This window comes from Falco peregrinus, chromosome 5, assembly GCF_023634155.1.
Source record: "Falco peregrinus isolate bFalPer1 chromosome 5, bFalPer1.pri, whole genome shotgun sequence".
Lineage (NCBI taxonomy): Eukaryota > Metazoa > Chordata > Aves > Falconiformes > Falconidae > Falco > Falco peregrinus.
Window position 1 is genome coordinate 83,668,250 of NC_073725.1, and position 15,535 is coordinate 83,683,784.

General features: G+C 48.6%; 1 protein-coding gene across 1 annotated transcript in view; it reads right to left on the bottom strand.

Annotated features, from left to right (window-relative positions):
* ADAP1 (ArfGAP with dual PH domains 1) overlaps positions 1 to 15,535 on the bottom strand; it is a 62,819-nt gene that overhangs the window by 24,076 nt on the left and 23,208 nt on the right. Inside the window, exon 4 of the mRNA XM_055805682.1 lies at positions 15,397 to 15,479. Coding sequence (XP_055661657.1) covers positions 15,397 to 15,479 — 83 coding nt within the window. The remainder of the gene's footprint in view (positions 1 to 15,396; positions 15,480 to 15,535) is intronic.

A 15,535-nucleotide genomic window follows, 5' to 3' on the forward strand; every position in this document is an offset into this window, starting at 1 on the left:
CGAAACTTCCATTGACTTTGCTATGCTACAATTTCTTCTTCCAGCCTCTGCAATGGGTGGAAGTTTGAAACTCACTCCCTGCTAAGCAGCCTCCTTGTCTTTTAGGTATGGTGGGGATATACTGGTTGCTACTGATGTGCCACATCACTGCTTCCCGCAAGGGCTGCCCTGGTTATGGAAAGGGACCTGGCTCATCGAGGTAGCTGCTGTCTGCACCTCAACTGCAGCAATATTTTTAAACCCAGTCCTATTTAGCCAGCTGGGGAGGCACCTCCCAGTCCAATTTCACTGTAAGCATCCAAGAGGTGGGGTGCAACAGCTCCTCTGCTGCAGACTTTTAAGCATCGGAGATTTCAAGGTGAAAACTTGGGTGAGCTCACTATAGGGGGAAAATGCAGATGGAGACGGGCTGGTGTTGGTCAGAAAGAAGCATCAGCAAATGCTCACACTTCTTAGTTGAGGCCGATCTAAGGCTCAACTACATCTTTGGCAAAGTCCAGAAAAAGACATGACCTCACTCTGGAAAAAATGTGCTTTATCTGGTGAGAGACAGAAACTGCCTGGCCCTGCACAGGTCTCCAATGTAAAATGGATTTTTCTTTAATAGAAATTTGATTAAGCTAGGAGAGTTGCCATGAAATCAACCATTTCCATGCACTTTATTACTGTATTGCTGCTTAGTCACTCTCTTCTCACTAGGAGAGGGAAGATGCACGAGCCTGTTGGTCCCGTGTCACTACACAGGGAACATGCATGTGCACAGTATAAAAACACCGAGAAACACCGGGAGATCTGGGACACCGAGGATTACCTTCATAAACCATAGTTTATACTTAGGTATATACACAGTATATGTATATATATACATAGGATACTTCCCCTATTCTTTCCCTAAATGTTTGTCATCAAAAACACAGAGAATCAGCCTGATGCCTCTCTTTAGCTCTCTCCAATTAGTACAGATCCATTTATTGACCGTAAAAACCCAAGGTTACAGGAACAGGCAGCCTGAGCAATACCACAATATTGTATTTCAGGTTGGTTGACCTCAAATAAGGAAAGCTCAAGGACAGCAGTGGCTCACGCTAATTATAATTGGGGTGTTTCACACACTGATCTTATAAGCCAGACTGACTCTCCCAGGGAGCACCCACAGCTCAGGGCATCTCCAGGGAGCATCCAGAACACATCCCAAAATGCAGGCAGCACATTCAGCTGCCAAGGGAATCCAGGAGCAGGAAGGTCTCAGACCATCTCGCTCGTGAGAACCTGTACTAGTTCAGCAAATACAACTGACCACAAATGAAATACTTTTGATTTAAGTTGACAAATGTAAACACTTCTGTTAAGGATGATGCAAAATGAAACACCATTTCTCAGGTGTGGGTTTTTTTGAGGGGTAAAAAACCTAACCAAACATTTTGCACGAAGTGACTAGATGGAGGCAGAAAAAAGACCAAACCTCAACTATTTAAAATTCCATGGGCCAGCCGTTACCCCGTTCAGTAAGGCTCCCTCCCATGCCACTCCGCTTCCCCTGCAACAAGCATCACTGCTGCTTTACTCTTCACACGAGAGCCGCTGCTCTTTGTCTAATTATAGAAGCTTGGATCAGAGCTACTTTGAAGGCAGCTTGACAGAACCAGCTGTTAAAATTACAGCTGGCTCCTAAACTAGCTGTGAACATCCAGCTTTAGCTTGCAGCGGTGCTACCCCCTCCCCAGAGCCAGCTGCCAACACCTCACTTGGCTGATTGCTCCTCCTCCTCCACCGCTCCAGCTCAGACCCACAGCTCCTTGCCCATGATTTTTGGCTGCCTAAATGCTTTTCTGCTTTAGGGGAGCTGAAGACATCAGGGTATTTCTCTTTGCTAGATGTTTTTCTTCCTACAGCAGCTCTCTGCAAGATTCATCACCGCCCCATCACTTTGTCACTGCAACGTTCAAACACTTCCTGGAGTGCGTAAGAGCAGCCACTGGCCTCTTGCTGTGTGGTTCGGAGAGGTAGAAAAAAAATAAACATGCACCAAAGTTATCTTTAAAAGCAAAGCTTGTACATTTGGAGCCTTTTCCCGTGCCTTCTGGCGGTGACTTTGTGCGGTGTCTCCTTGGCAAGGCTGGGAAATGGTGCAGCATCTTCCTTTGGTTTTAAGGGAGCCTCAGGAGGCTGTGTTACTCCTCCGGAGGGGTGGCACTCCATCTGAATCAGCACTTCCAAACACTACTGGAAGGCACTAAAAGGCTGCTTGGGCTCCTGGTCATATGATGCCTGTCCTACCAAAATGTCAGCGCATCCTGGCACAGGAATGATGCAATGTGCTGGTCCCTGTCACAGGCCTGCTCCTCTTGCAGGAATAAAAATAATAATAAAACAAAAACACTGGCATCTCCCCTTGCATTCTCCTCTCTGGTTTAGCCTGTTAAACAGCTCTTTGATGTGCCTTGTCTTGGCTGCAATAACGTCCATGTTTGATGTTTAAATCATTTGTATTGCAAAGTTGCTATAGGGAGCGAGGGTGAGCGGTTCCAGGCACAGGCAGCTTCCCAGGAAGATCCATCTCCTCCACTGCGTTGCCTGCACTCACTGCTGATGCTGCAGCAGATGCCGTTAGTCTGGCTGGGGATTATATCTCTGGTGGGTTCTTTAGTGGATTTTTTTCAAATGGATCCCTTTCCTTTCAAGGCAATTTGGCTCAATATTTATTCACCCTGGAGACAGGCTGTGGCGTGAGTTTTTACTCTGCTCTGGATGAGGCTGCAGAGAGCAGGAGAGGTGACCTGCACAGCATCACCCCCCATCCGCTTCCCACGGCAGCGGTGTCAGGGCATGCCGAGGAAGAAGCAGCAGTTGTTTGTTTTAAAGCCACGACTACATTTCCCTGAAACCTCCAGGGAGAGGATGAGGAAAGGTTTCTTGGAGCAAGCCCTGACAGGGAGCTGTGTAATGTTAAATGCAGGATTACACTGAAAAGATGTGAAAAGGAGGCTGCGCATCAGTGAACAGTGTCCAATCTGCTTCAGCTGAACATACTTTTCCTTAGGGTTTCCTCCTTCACCCATTTCAATTTTTTTTCCCCAGAGCCTTTCAGCTTAAACTCTTCCTCCCCATTAGACAAAAATTTGGGGGGAATAACAAAGAACTCCAACCCTTAATCCCCTGCTTCTGTACCCAAACGCCAAGGCAGAAGGGCTGGGATATGGGTGCAGACACTGGACCTCACACCCGCCCACGGGGGCATCGCACCTTGCCCTGCAAACACGGCTGCCGATGCATGCCTGCATGCCGGGCAGCTGCGCTGGTGAGGACCCCGCCACAGGGGCTTGCACCCACCAAGCGAGGGACACCAAGCACTGTCGGACCCAGCAGCACACGTGCTCTGAAGAAGCACCATCCCCACAGTAAGTGAGATGTCTAACAGCTTGCTCTGGCCATGGGAGAGCCTGCCCTGGGGTGCAGGGAGGCAGTGCCTGGGAACCAGTGCCTACAGAGCCTGGCTCCCAGCGTGACTCACGTCCCGGCCGGCAGCTGATGTCAGTGCCCGGAGAACAGAAGCCCTCTCTGTGGCTCCAGCAGCAGGAGGAGGAGGTTTCTGTGCCAGGCAAGGTTGCTCGCTGGAGGGATGCTCGTACTTTAACCCCCTCCTGACACATCAGCCTCCAGTATCCTTGATACTCGGTCGGGAGAACTGCAGCGTTTGCAGTTTCCATCCAGACACTCACATACCCAGCCCTCTGCCAAATACTTTTTGATTATAACCCGTCCAGACCAGGGCTTCTTTTTCAGTGCATCCGTACAGCACCCAGAGCACTGGATGCAACCTGCACATAATGCTCTTATGCACCCTTGAAATGCAAAATCACTCTTATGCTCCCTTGAAAGGCAAACAGTGATGAGGATTGTACCCTTTCTGAATGGGCTAGAGCCCCACTGCCACTTAGCATCCCTCCCGGCCGTGCTGCCCATGGCTCCAACGACCACACGAGACATGCACCAGCAGAGCTTGCACAGCACCAGGCTCACGGCAGGCTGCAAAACTCAGCCAAAAAGCCAAATTCCCTGGTACGGTCCCTGCCTGCCGCAGGTTTCAGTGCCAGATTGTTCTATACTGTGGGACACTGAGATGGGGCAGAGGTCTGTATCAAAGAGCTACAGCGTCCCTGCACCCTGGGCTCCTCATTCAGACATAAATCCATCTGCTTCCTGAGGTCAGCCTTCATGTCCAGCTCCCCCAGGGTGCCAACACAAACTGCAAGGGGGTATCAGTGCCAAGCAGAGGGATTGCTCATGGTTTCAGCTGGGCAGAACGAAAACGCAGCCAGACTTTGGGACCAAGCAGCCAAGATCTTACAGACAAGGGCGGGATCGAGCGCGGATATTTGCAACACAATTTTGCTGAAATCCAGTAAGAGCCGAACTTGGTGCTTTGGTTCAGCCAAATACCGGAACCGGCTGCTGGGAATTTACTGGAAACAGTGATTTAACACAAGGCACCAGTGATGCAATCCCAGTGTGCATACCAAGCACCAGCATGCAGCGCAGGGAACTGGTGTTATGACTTCCTACCACAAAACATCTCCTCTTTCACAACCAAATATATGCTTCACAAAAGCCCACATGAATTTTCAACAAAATACCAGGCTACCCTGATCTTTGCTGCTTTTTAGCTGCACTGCTGTTGGGTTTTATTCCCATCTCTAGGTCTATGAGGAATCTGCCTACAGGGATGGGATAGAGAGGCTAAGATGGCTGTACCAAAAAGCACCTCACAGTGCAGGATGTTCTACAGATCTTGCAACAGCAGCATCTCCCCAACAGACGCTGCAGCCCTGCATCACAAAAACAAGCACTTTCCATCCATGATGGACAGCAGCAGAAAATGCCAGAGCTTCTTGCAAAGCCCAGCTCTAACACTTGAGCCTTTCAAACATCAGAAGAGGATTTAATCCATTTTACAACTAGCATCAGATAATAGTGACATTAAAAAGCAGTCGGAGCAAAGCAGCAACTCCTCTTTGAGGCTAATAAGTAGAAATAAATTAACTGATTTCTTTATATTGGAAATTCCTCTCTACGGACTAAGATCAAGGCCTGCTAAAGCTTTTGACAGCTCTGTTTGCCCATCAGCCATGTGTGCATTGAGGTTAAATAGAGATTTACACTCACAGAAACTCCTGAAAAACTCAGACCTTTGGATTGAGATTACAGATGTAGCCAGTATTTTCAGAAGTTCAGCTCAAAAAATGTCAGAAAAGCCAGTTATAATTAGGCTTCTTCTAAGTTTTTATATACGGTGTAAATCAAGAGGCAAGTCACTGACATTATGAGAGATGTGCCAGCTAAAAAACAGAATGAAGGGAAAAATAAACTCCTTATTTGTATGGTACTAGCCACTCTGCAGACACATAACACAGGCTGGGCTTTAAAGGCGACAAAATTTTGCAGCATTATGTGGCTCTCTATCTTTTGTCCTGGTATTCAGAGCCTAACATAAAGTTTATGAAGTGACATTTCAAATCTCACTGCTCTCACCAAAAGTGCCTCGACGGTCATCACTAGGTTTTGGGGGAAGGCGCTGGGTACGTTCATTCAAACCACTGCGACTGGTCTGCAGAGATTTCTGCACTGCTTAAAACACCAAACAGGTAGCCAAGATTATATACCAATTTTTCTTGACAAAGTGCTTAAGGTCCAATTACAAACCGATCTGAGCTGCTGTTGCAAAGCCAGTCGCTTTAGTCAGCGGATCTGCCCTGGTACTGCATGTCCGCAGGAGCTGCCCCCCCATTTGTGCCGCAGCCCCCCGAACAGAGGGCAGGGAGCGTGGCAGCTCCGCTCAGCCCCACACTGACACCAAAGGCTATTTTTATCATGAGGAGATGTTATAAGCTCATAAGGGACTGGGGAAAGGGAGAGAAGAGGAAGAGGGAAAAAAAATAAAATGCTAAACTATTTATATACCTTGTCAGGTCACATAAGAGGCGGCACGTTGCCCTGCGCTGCGGCCAGGTACGCCCGCCCTTGCACCAGCAGCCACACCGGTGTTAGGCACAGCACGGGAACAGTGGTAGATTATTTCAGACACACGCCAAGCCCAAACCAGCCAAATGCCCCCCACCCCCCAGAGGCAGCGGGATGCTCCTGCTCTCACCGGTGCACCCTGTGCCTCGCCAGGTACCGCTGCCAAGGGGCGAGGCGGGCAGGTGACCTTGTTCTGCACCACCACGCTGTCCTGCAGCACACACGGGTGCCTGGTCAAAGCCTGGCGAGTTGCTGCTGCTAAGCCTAGAAATGGTTGCTTTCACCTCCACCACGTGGTTTCTCTTACTGCTCTTGTGAGCTCGGTTTCCTAAGGAACCAAAGCTCATGTGAGCACTGCCTGTCCATCTCCCTCTCTCGCTTCACAGCATCTTGGACAATTGCAGCCAGATGTAGCTTCCCATAGCTGCTAAAACCTCCACTTTCCCTTGCTTATAAAGCAGTGGGATAATTTACACACCTACAAAATCAACCTCAGCCCTGTTTTTTGCAGAACCACCGTCAAGGTGGGGCACTGCCTCTTTTTCTTTGAGGGGCTGGTTCCTGCCTGCTCTTACCTTACACTGAACTGTCCTGCTGTCCTGCTCTGCACTTGCACAGCATCACCTTGAGCACCTGCAGGTCTTCACCTGGGAAAAGCCAGGAGAACTCCCCTGGAGTTGGTGGAAATATAAACAGGAACATCAGCCAAGGATGTGGTCTCCATTTGGGGGAAAAACAACGATGAAATAATCTTCACACTGGTCTGCCTGAGAGAAGCTGAGGTGGCAGCTGGCTACCGTCCTGACCACACACATTAGCTGGCTCAAACCTTCCCCAGTGCTAAGAGCAGCTCTTGATTTAGCTGATAACACCTTTGCAAGAATAGAGTTTCGATTCAACTATTTTACTTAACATGCTTGTCTCATCAGCAGTTCAAGGATGCTATAGGAAGCACCTACAGCACCTCTGCCCATCTGCAAGGAAAGGGTTTCACACAGCAGCTTTGTATTGCCTGTATCAGGTTGCTCCCGCGGTACCATCTCATCAGACGGTGCCAGGGCTTGCACAGGGAAGGGCATCTTACTGCCCACGGCTCCAACCACGGAGCAGATCCACTGTGGGGGAGCAGTCTCCCACATCAAGACTTTCAGAGAGCATAAACCAGCCCAAGCGTTGATGGAGCAACGCAGATTTACACCAGTCAAAGCAAAAATAGGGCAGGGAAAAGGAAAAAAACCACCCCACCCTTGCCTCTCTCGCACCGCTCATGGAATCCGGGAACAACCTGCTGCCATGACCTTGATACTGCTACAGTGCCCTGAACTAAGACTTCGCAGACGGCTTTTTCTTTAAGCCTTTTCACCAGCACCAGTTTCTCTGGCTTCAACCATCCCTCCCTGCAAGGGAGCTGCAGCCAAGCCCAACACGGCTGTACTGCATAGCAGTGATTTATTGGCACGGGTATGTGTATGTGAAAGGATGCTGGAGAAAACACCTCTCCTTTGAGCAGCATCGCTCCCTTTCACTACTTTATCCCCAGCGCTCTGCAGCATAAAAATCGTGCTGACTCCAGAGGATGCCCTGTTCTCCTGAGCCTGTGAGCCCAGCAACAAGGACCCCCCTGTCCTCTTGCAGGGTCTGGGGATCCCACACCAGGCATGCAGCAGGCTTTGCTACCCCCGAAGGGGACAGCATTTACCTGGTGACTGCTTCACAAACTCTTCTAACAGCTGCAACGCCACATACACCATGTGAAAGCCCTACTCTTCCTCAGGCAGAGCACCACCATCCCCAAGGACCGCGATGGGAGATGCGCTTCCAGCCTTTCCCAAGACCAACCCTCCCAACATCCCTGCACCACCACATTCTTGTAGTGCTGGGAGGGGCTCCCACCGCCTCTGGCCCTGGCTGATGGGCACGTTCCACCCTCAGGACCACATCCCATCATAGCAGGCTGTAACACAGGCAAACTAAATTGTGTCCATGCCCTCCTCCCCTGCAAAGCCCTCTCCTCACCCCAGCTCCCCTTCCCAGACCCCCAAGGCTGTGCTCTGCTAACAACTGAGGAGGGAGTGCTGCTGGCCAGAAAAGAGGGGTTTTTTTCTAAGAGATTAAAGAACGTAACGGAAATAAGTCAGCCTCTCAGAAACTCTCAACATACCATGATTCAAAAATAAAACCATTAGACTGGACACTTCTCATGTCAGCAATTTGACCTTCTCAAATTTTCTACGCCCTTTTTTTCTTCACCCACATGTGAAAAGCGTGCAAGTAGTAAGTTTGTTAATGCTCTGATTGTATTTTGAAGGTGGGAATTCACTGAAGTTGGCCATTTCCTGCAAAAAAATTCTGATGCAAAAGGACACAAAGCATTTTGTGGGGCAAATCCTGGTCACTTTGCCACAGTCCTGCGCAGCTGTGACCCTGCGGTCTCCCATCTCCTTCCTTCCCTCTCCGTTCTCATCCTCTCTTTTTGTAACCACAGCTCAGAAGACACCGCCTGTCCCTGGCCACCAGCACCGCACCAGCACCATGCAACCGCACCTGCTCTCCCGTGCTTGCAAAGGGGACCGGGACAGTTCAGGCAGCATGAGCTCCCTTCTGCATGAGCATCTCCTTAAAGACCACATGCATGAAGGGCTTAGCAAAGGACACCAGCAGCCCTCTAGCTGATACTTTATTTCTTTGCTCTGGTTGCCTGGCGGACTCCCCCGCGGTGCTACGGGCTGTCTGACATGCAATAAAACCTGTGCCCTTTTCAGTTGCCACTAGCACCGGTCTGTCCTCCAGGCGCTGCTCAGCCCTGTAATTCCACAGCCTGCACAGCAGAAGAGCAGAGCTTTGCCTCCGAGGTTGTGAAAAAAAAAAACCAACAACCGAACAGCGGAGCCAGTGTGGGGCTGACACTTGTAGCTCCCACCAGGCAGCTGAACTGGGGTAAGAGACAGCAGACTATGAGCTCTGTCAGTTAAAATAACTGGGTTTCAACTGCAGCACTGCTCACCGCTTTGTCTGATCGGGCCCAAAATAAACGACATGACATCACCGTGGGTCAGACTGAACTAATAAGGGTATCTTTCTCACGCTGAGAAAGAACGTATTTACGTCCCGTGCAATGTCTCCAGTGCTTTGCAGCCACAGCTCCCTCCAACTGTGCAAGTGCAGGGGAAAATGAATTCAGATTGCTGCCCGAATTATGCAAGAGCCACATGGAATGGAAAGTGCATATTAACAGATTTTACTATTTTAGGGTATTCTTTCATGTCTCATGCAGACAAATACAAAATAACGTATAAGCCAAGTAATCTTTGGGGTGCTGACAGAAGATAGTAGGAGCAAACAGGCACTTCCAGACAACTGCTACCCTTTGTAACTACCTGGGGAAACCTAGAACTCATCTGAATAATGACTATAAGATCTAGTCCATAGTGTTATAAATACAGGAATACAAACCAGAAGAGGCTAAAGCCCCAGTCATCTTCAGCTTTGCTAATATGCCCAAAATCTTGCCTGTATCTTCTAGCTTTCTCAGCTGCTCCAGTGGAAGCTGCAGTAACACCACACTCGGCAGCACAACCGGCCATCCCACCCAGCTATAGAACTACCAATCAAATAATCAAAGACTCCTCCAATCTCCACTCCCAAGCACAGGGTTTAAAACTTCAGCTAGTGTAAACCTGAATTCCTTCGCCACTTTTATGGGACCTACGACAATTTACATCAGCTGAGGAGCTCCAGCCTCCTATGACTGAAGAATGAAAGCAGTGATGCTTGTTGGCATTTATTATCCTATGTGGACAGGCTGGGACAGTCAGGATCATTCAGCCTGGAGAAGAGCAGGCTCCAGGGAGACCTCCCAGCAGCTTCCAGTGCCTAAAGGGGCCCACAGGAAAGCTGGGGAGGGGCTTTTGACATGGGCTTTTACTGCTAGGACAAGGGGGACAGCTTTAAGCTGAAAGAGGGAAGATTTAGATTAAATATCAGGAAGAAATTCTTTACTGTGAGGGTGGTGAGGCACTGGCGCAGGCTGCCCAGAGCAGCTGTGGGTGCCCCATCCCTGGCAGTGCTCAAGGCCAGGCTGGACGGGGCTGGGGGCACCCTGGGCTGGTGGAAGGTGTCCCTGCCCGTGGCAGGGGGTTGGAACTCGATGCTTTTTAAGATCCCTTCCAACCCAAACCATTCTATAATCTTTCTCCCTTGTAAATGATGCATCCCCATCCTGAATACAAACTGAATGTCTCAACATCAAAGACATGCAACAGCATCTGCCATGAGCAAGGGAGAACTGCTGTTCCCCAGCCCTGCTGCAGGGGAATCGTACCAGCGTGCAGAGCTGGCAGCAGCACTTTATAGCAGCTGTACCCTGCTGTGAATCTTCTCCTGCTCGTGACTGCTCTTCCACCATTTGATAAATTAACAGTAATAGGGTTTACTGGCCTATTTATAGGAAACACAAGAAAGCAGCATTAACAGTGAAGTTGCAGAAAGCTGCATTTGATGATGATGCTGTTTGTGCCCGGTTTACCCCACACCTTGCTGGAAAGCGCCTACACACCCTGGTCTAAGAGCATACAAATCATTGCTGAACTACCTCAGGCCACGCTTCCAAGGAAAGGGTGGCAACTGCTTTTGCCCAGCCTGGCATCCCTGTCTGTTGCTGGAGATACCCACCAGCCCCCTGCGACTGCATCAGCCACATCCATCCCACGGACAGGTGCCTCCACAGCCCTCACAGTGAAGTTAAGCCATTTTTCCTGACAAGCATTAAGAGATTAAATGCTTGGCATGAAGAGCTCTCCCATTTCACTTGCTAATATTAAAGCAAAAACCCAAAGACGTGTTATCCCTGCCCACAACCCCTCCCAGGCTGGGCTTCAGCTCATCCCAGGGCACCAATTCCTCCTGGCACCCTGGCAGTAACCAGACAGGTCCATCAGGAGCCAAACAAAGTTCAAGGAGCAAACAGCTCCCTTTTGCTCTCTCTCGGCCACATTCCCTCGTCTGTGGCCTGAGATGCATTACAGCAGCTGCGCCTCAACCAGTTTATAACATCACAGCGCTCCAGCCTTGCAAATCCTGTTCCCTTTTGCTTCCTCCATACCTCCCTTGGTTAAAATAAACCCATTAGATTAAGAGCAATCAAAAGCACCCAAACGAATTAACTTCCAGCAGGACTTTTGGGAAGAATTGCCCTAGCTGCTGCCTATCAACAGTGGAGGAAAATGTGCCAGCTTTGTAAAATTGATAAACACCTTCTCAAAAATTATCAAATCTTTCAATTGCCTTGAGATCCAGATCCGGACTTTGATGGCAGTTACAATCATCCTCTGTTTCTAAGAGAATTCAGCATCCGTGCCCCATTAAACTCCATTAAAAGGGAGAATTATCTGGACACTGACAGTAGTTTAGCCAGTTCATTTATCAGAAGGGATAAAGCCAACCTGAAACACATTAATGTGAGGGTCTTGCAACTGGTATTATTCTGTGCTGCTGTGCAACAAACGTATCGCTAGTGGAAGGGACATAGACCATGGCGTTAATCAGGATTGCTGGGGTGTGAATAATGTTTTGCTTCATAAAGTCTGGCTAGGGCAAACAAATAATTTAGCGCTCATACTATAGCTGAATTAAGAGCTCACATGCATAAAAGGATGTATCTAAGAACCGACAGTAGATCACCAAAACATTTAATCACTGTTGTACTAATCTCCTTGCACTATCTGAACTCAGGCTGACTCCTCACACTAAAATCAATGGTGCTAATATACTCATTAACGATGGCTTTTTTGGAGGAATGAAATCATCAGAGTTCAAATAACTAACTGGGGGCAGAGGAGCTGAAAGCTGTGAATAGCGTGTGGGCTTGTGCACCAAGGCTTCCTGGGGGAGCAAGAAACTCTCTAAAAATTCCCTTACAAAAGATTCCGTTGCAATCTCCCAGCCAGGGTAAGTGGCTGTGACTACACGTGGAACAGCACGTCCCTGAGAGGGGACACTTGATGGAGACTGAACCAAGAGCCACGGACCTACAGCCACGGCTCCTCGCCAGCTCCAGTGCTCAGCCCTGCTCACAGTGGGGATTCCTGCACGGGCAGTGTCTTTGCTTCCCAATCCTGGTTCCGCCGCCTCGACTCGCTCTCTGTCTCTCAAGGCAGACAGGCATTTCCCATCGGAGCAGGGGCTATGCAAGACCTTTTGGGTAGCTCTTGCCTTTACATCCCACACCACCCCTAACTTGTACCCTTCACCAGCAGCTGAAGAGTTTGCTGCATCCTCCTGCCAGGCTTCCCTGCGTGGCTATCTCAGCTCTGACCTGCACATCTGACACTCCTGTTGTGAGATTCATTTCTTCTGAGTCTGTCAGCTTGGCTGTGATAGCTTCTGCCTGGCATCTACAGGCTCCAGACAGCCTCTCCCCAAAGGATTTTCTGAAAGACACTGAATTTCTGGCCAGGGTTTCATCAGGCTGCCTGGAAAAGGATGTTGCTCAAAACTACTCAAAGATAGCATTTTCTTATTTTTTATGCAATTATTGAACAAATATCAGAATGCAAAATTGCCCCTGGGATTGGAAAATGGAATTAAATCTTCCAACAAACACGAGAAAATGGAAACCAATGTCTCTATTAGCAACAAAATGTTTCATGCTCAGAAACTGGTAATCTTAACACCCCTCCAGGGAATTCAGAACGGCGAGGAAAAAATGGTATAAAACAGCATTAGAAAGAAAGAGAGATATACATACATTCAAGTGAGACACAATGGACATGAGATGGGCAGGAGGGCGTCCTTGTGTCAGTCCCACCTCAGTGCATTCACAGGCAGTTCAGGAGGTTATGGGTGGAAAATAACGGCCACGACCCTCTGCAGTTCCCCTGAGCCTGGCACAGTTAGGCACAGGGGGTCACCCCTCGGCAGGGTGCACCCCCAAGCCGCTGCTGCAGCCACGAAGCTGTACTGACCCCAGCAAGGGTGAGAAGGGCAGAGCCGGGACACGTGGTGGGGCTGAGCTGCTTCTGCAAGCACCAGGCTCCAGCCTGTCTCGGAGGGCTCATGGACAGCGCAGCTCAGATCAGCTTTGATGGCACTGGCAACCACCAGCTGGGCAAACTGGTGGTCCAGCACTGCGTATGAGACAATGATGAAACAGCCCCATTTCACCCCAGCAATATGAGAACTGTCCCAACGCACACAGGAACATCTCTGTCAGGGACGTGGTTTAGTAGCAGACTCGGTGATGTTAGGTTAACGTTTGGGTCGATGACCTTAAGGGTCTTTTTCAATCTAAATGACTCTATGATCTCCATCATACTGCTTCCCTACAGGACACAGGGTTTTCCCTGGGCTCCCTTCTCAAGCCACAGCCCTGGGAAACAACCCACTGCCGGCCCAACAGCCCAAGAGCTGAAAAAAGCATCACCAACCCAGTCATATCACGCGGTCCAGAAGAAGGAGCACCATTTGGCACGGGGTGAAGTAATGGCATGAGCTACACCTGGGGGCTGTTACACTTCAGCAGAAGGGAAAAGCTGGCACTGGAAGTTTGGTGTGTGTCCCCAGCTTTGTTTTGTTGTAACACCAACCTGGCTATCCTAAGGAGGAGTCACCTGGCCAAAGCTCCCCTTTGAATTTACTGTCCAGAAGAAGCAACAAGTGACATCCCAATTGCACAGGTCATTTCCACGGCTCCTGTGCTGGATTTTAGTGACAGTACAATTCTCAACAACAATGTACAACCTAAAAGCACTGACATGCAACCTACATGATGCCCACCAGCCTGCATTCCCTTCCCCTCCTCCTCCCGAGAGCACTGTTCATTTTAAATGGCTCACCCTCTTCTCTTCTGCACTTCATGGCTTTTGAACTTCAAAGAGAGAGAAGAAATCCCTATCGCTTCACCATGCAGTTGAATATTATGCAGCCACACCACCAAAGAACACCTACAAAATACGTTGCTAAAATAAACTCCATTTGAACTCTTCCCATAATATCTTTCAGAAAGCTCAGAACACGCTTCCCTTCTGCCCACGCAGCACTGAAGCACCTACTTCACTTTAACCAGGTACACGCTCTTCTGGGGAGTCGAAAGGACTAATCATGTGCTTAAAATCAGGCATTTGTCTGAAGTGCCTAGGTGAATCTCAGCTTTTATAACTAGAAGTTGCATGGTACAAATTGGAAGCATTATTCCTGGGTGAACATTATACACACATTGCCAGATATATCCCAAAATTATCTAAGAAATCAAACTATTTATTGTTAATAGAATGTGTCCAACTCCAGCAGACCACTTTGAAAATCTAAAATAAAAAAGTGCACAATGTACTATATATGAATACGGATTCCCCACACACTATGTGCATGCCTCATGTACACAACATAGCAGAGCAGAAATGCTCTAAACATTAATTGAGAATATACAACATAAGATTTTAATTGTGGTTTTAATAAAAGCAAACTGCTGGAGCTACCTGCTTATCATTAGTCTTGAGAAGCAGCACAAAAATAATATTTTAACCTTTAATATGTAACATGGTCTTTGCTAATAAAATTATCCCAGAGTCATCAAAGCACATAGCTGGTGTCAACTACTTAATATGCAAAATAAATTAAATGCCACTTACATATAGCAAAGAAACAACCAGCTAATTTCATGCACTTGCATGCTGGTCCTTACACCGGTGCAGCCATGTCAGACACGGCCAAGCCCTGCATCTTCTCTTCAGATCCTGCTCTTCCGCAAGAAAATCACCCGACCCACTGCTCCGCAACCCACCCCCTTGCAAGGCCACCGCCGCTCTGCCCATCGTGCTGGGAGGCCTGAAACAAGCTCTGTCACACGTGCTGTGTCTTTGCAATTGCAAAACACTGCCCATTCATTGTACCACAAGGAGACCTGTTCCTACTGATGACGCTTGACATCTGGTAGAAAGACAGTCCGAGGGATTTGGGAAGAGCGGGGTGCACCCATCCACCGATAACCAAACCATGCTAACAATCCTCCTGCCCCGCGCCAAAGCCAAGTTCACCTCGGTGAGAAAAACACCCGTATCTCCGTTCCCACCCAGCTTTGTGCCTCCTGCTACCAGAAATGAACTTGCTGGTACTTTATCCGACTTGCTGTTGGTGAACAGCCCATGGAAGTCAACAGAAAGACTCTTTGATAACCCATTTATTTCCATCGGGTATTAAAATTCCCAATATTCCCAACAAAATACAGGGAACATCAGGAGGGATCTTTCCCAAAAGGCCACACTTTCTCCTCCTACTTACGACATACAAGCAGTAATCACTATAAAGAACGTATAAACAGAGGCAAAAAAAAAAGGAAGGTGCTGGACATCAAAAAACTTATCTGCCAAGAGAGTCTTTCACTACCTGCAGAATAAGGCTCCTGCTTCTCGCTGTGAATGAACTCTTTTCGTTCGTATTTGGCTCTGATCCACTGTTCCCGCAGCAGTCTGGAAAGAAAAAAAAAAAAACAACAGAGAAAAGGAAACATGGTCCAAGATACACT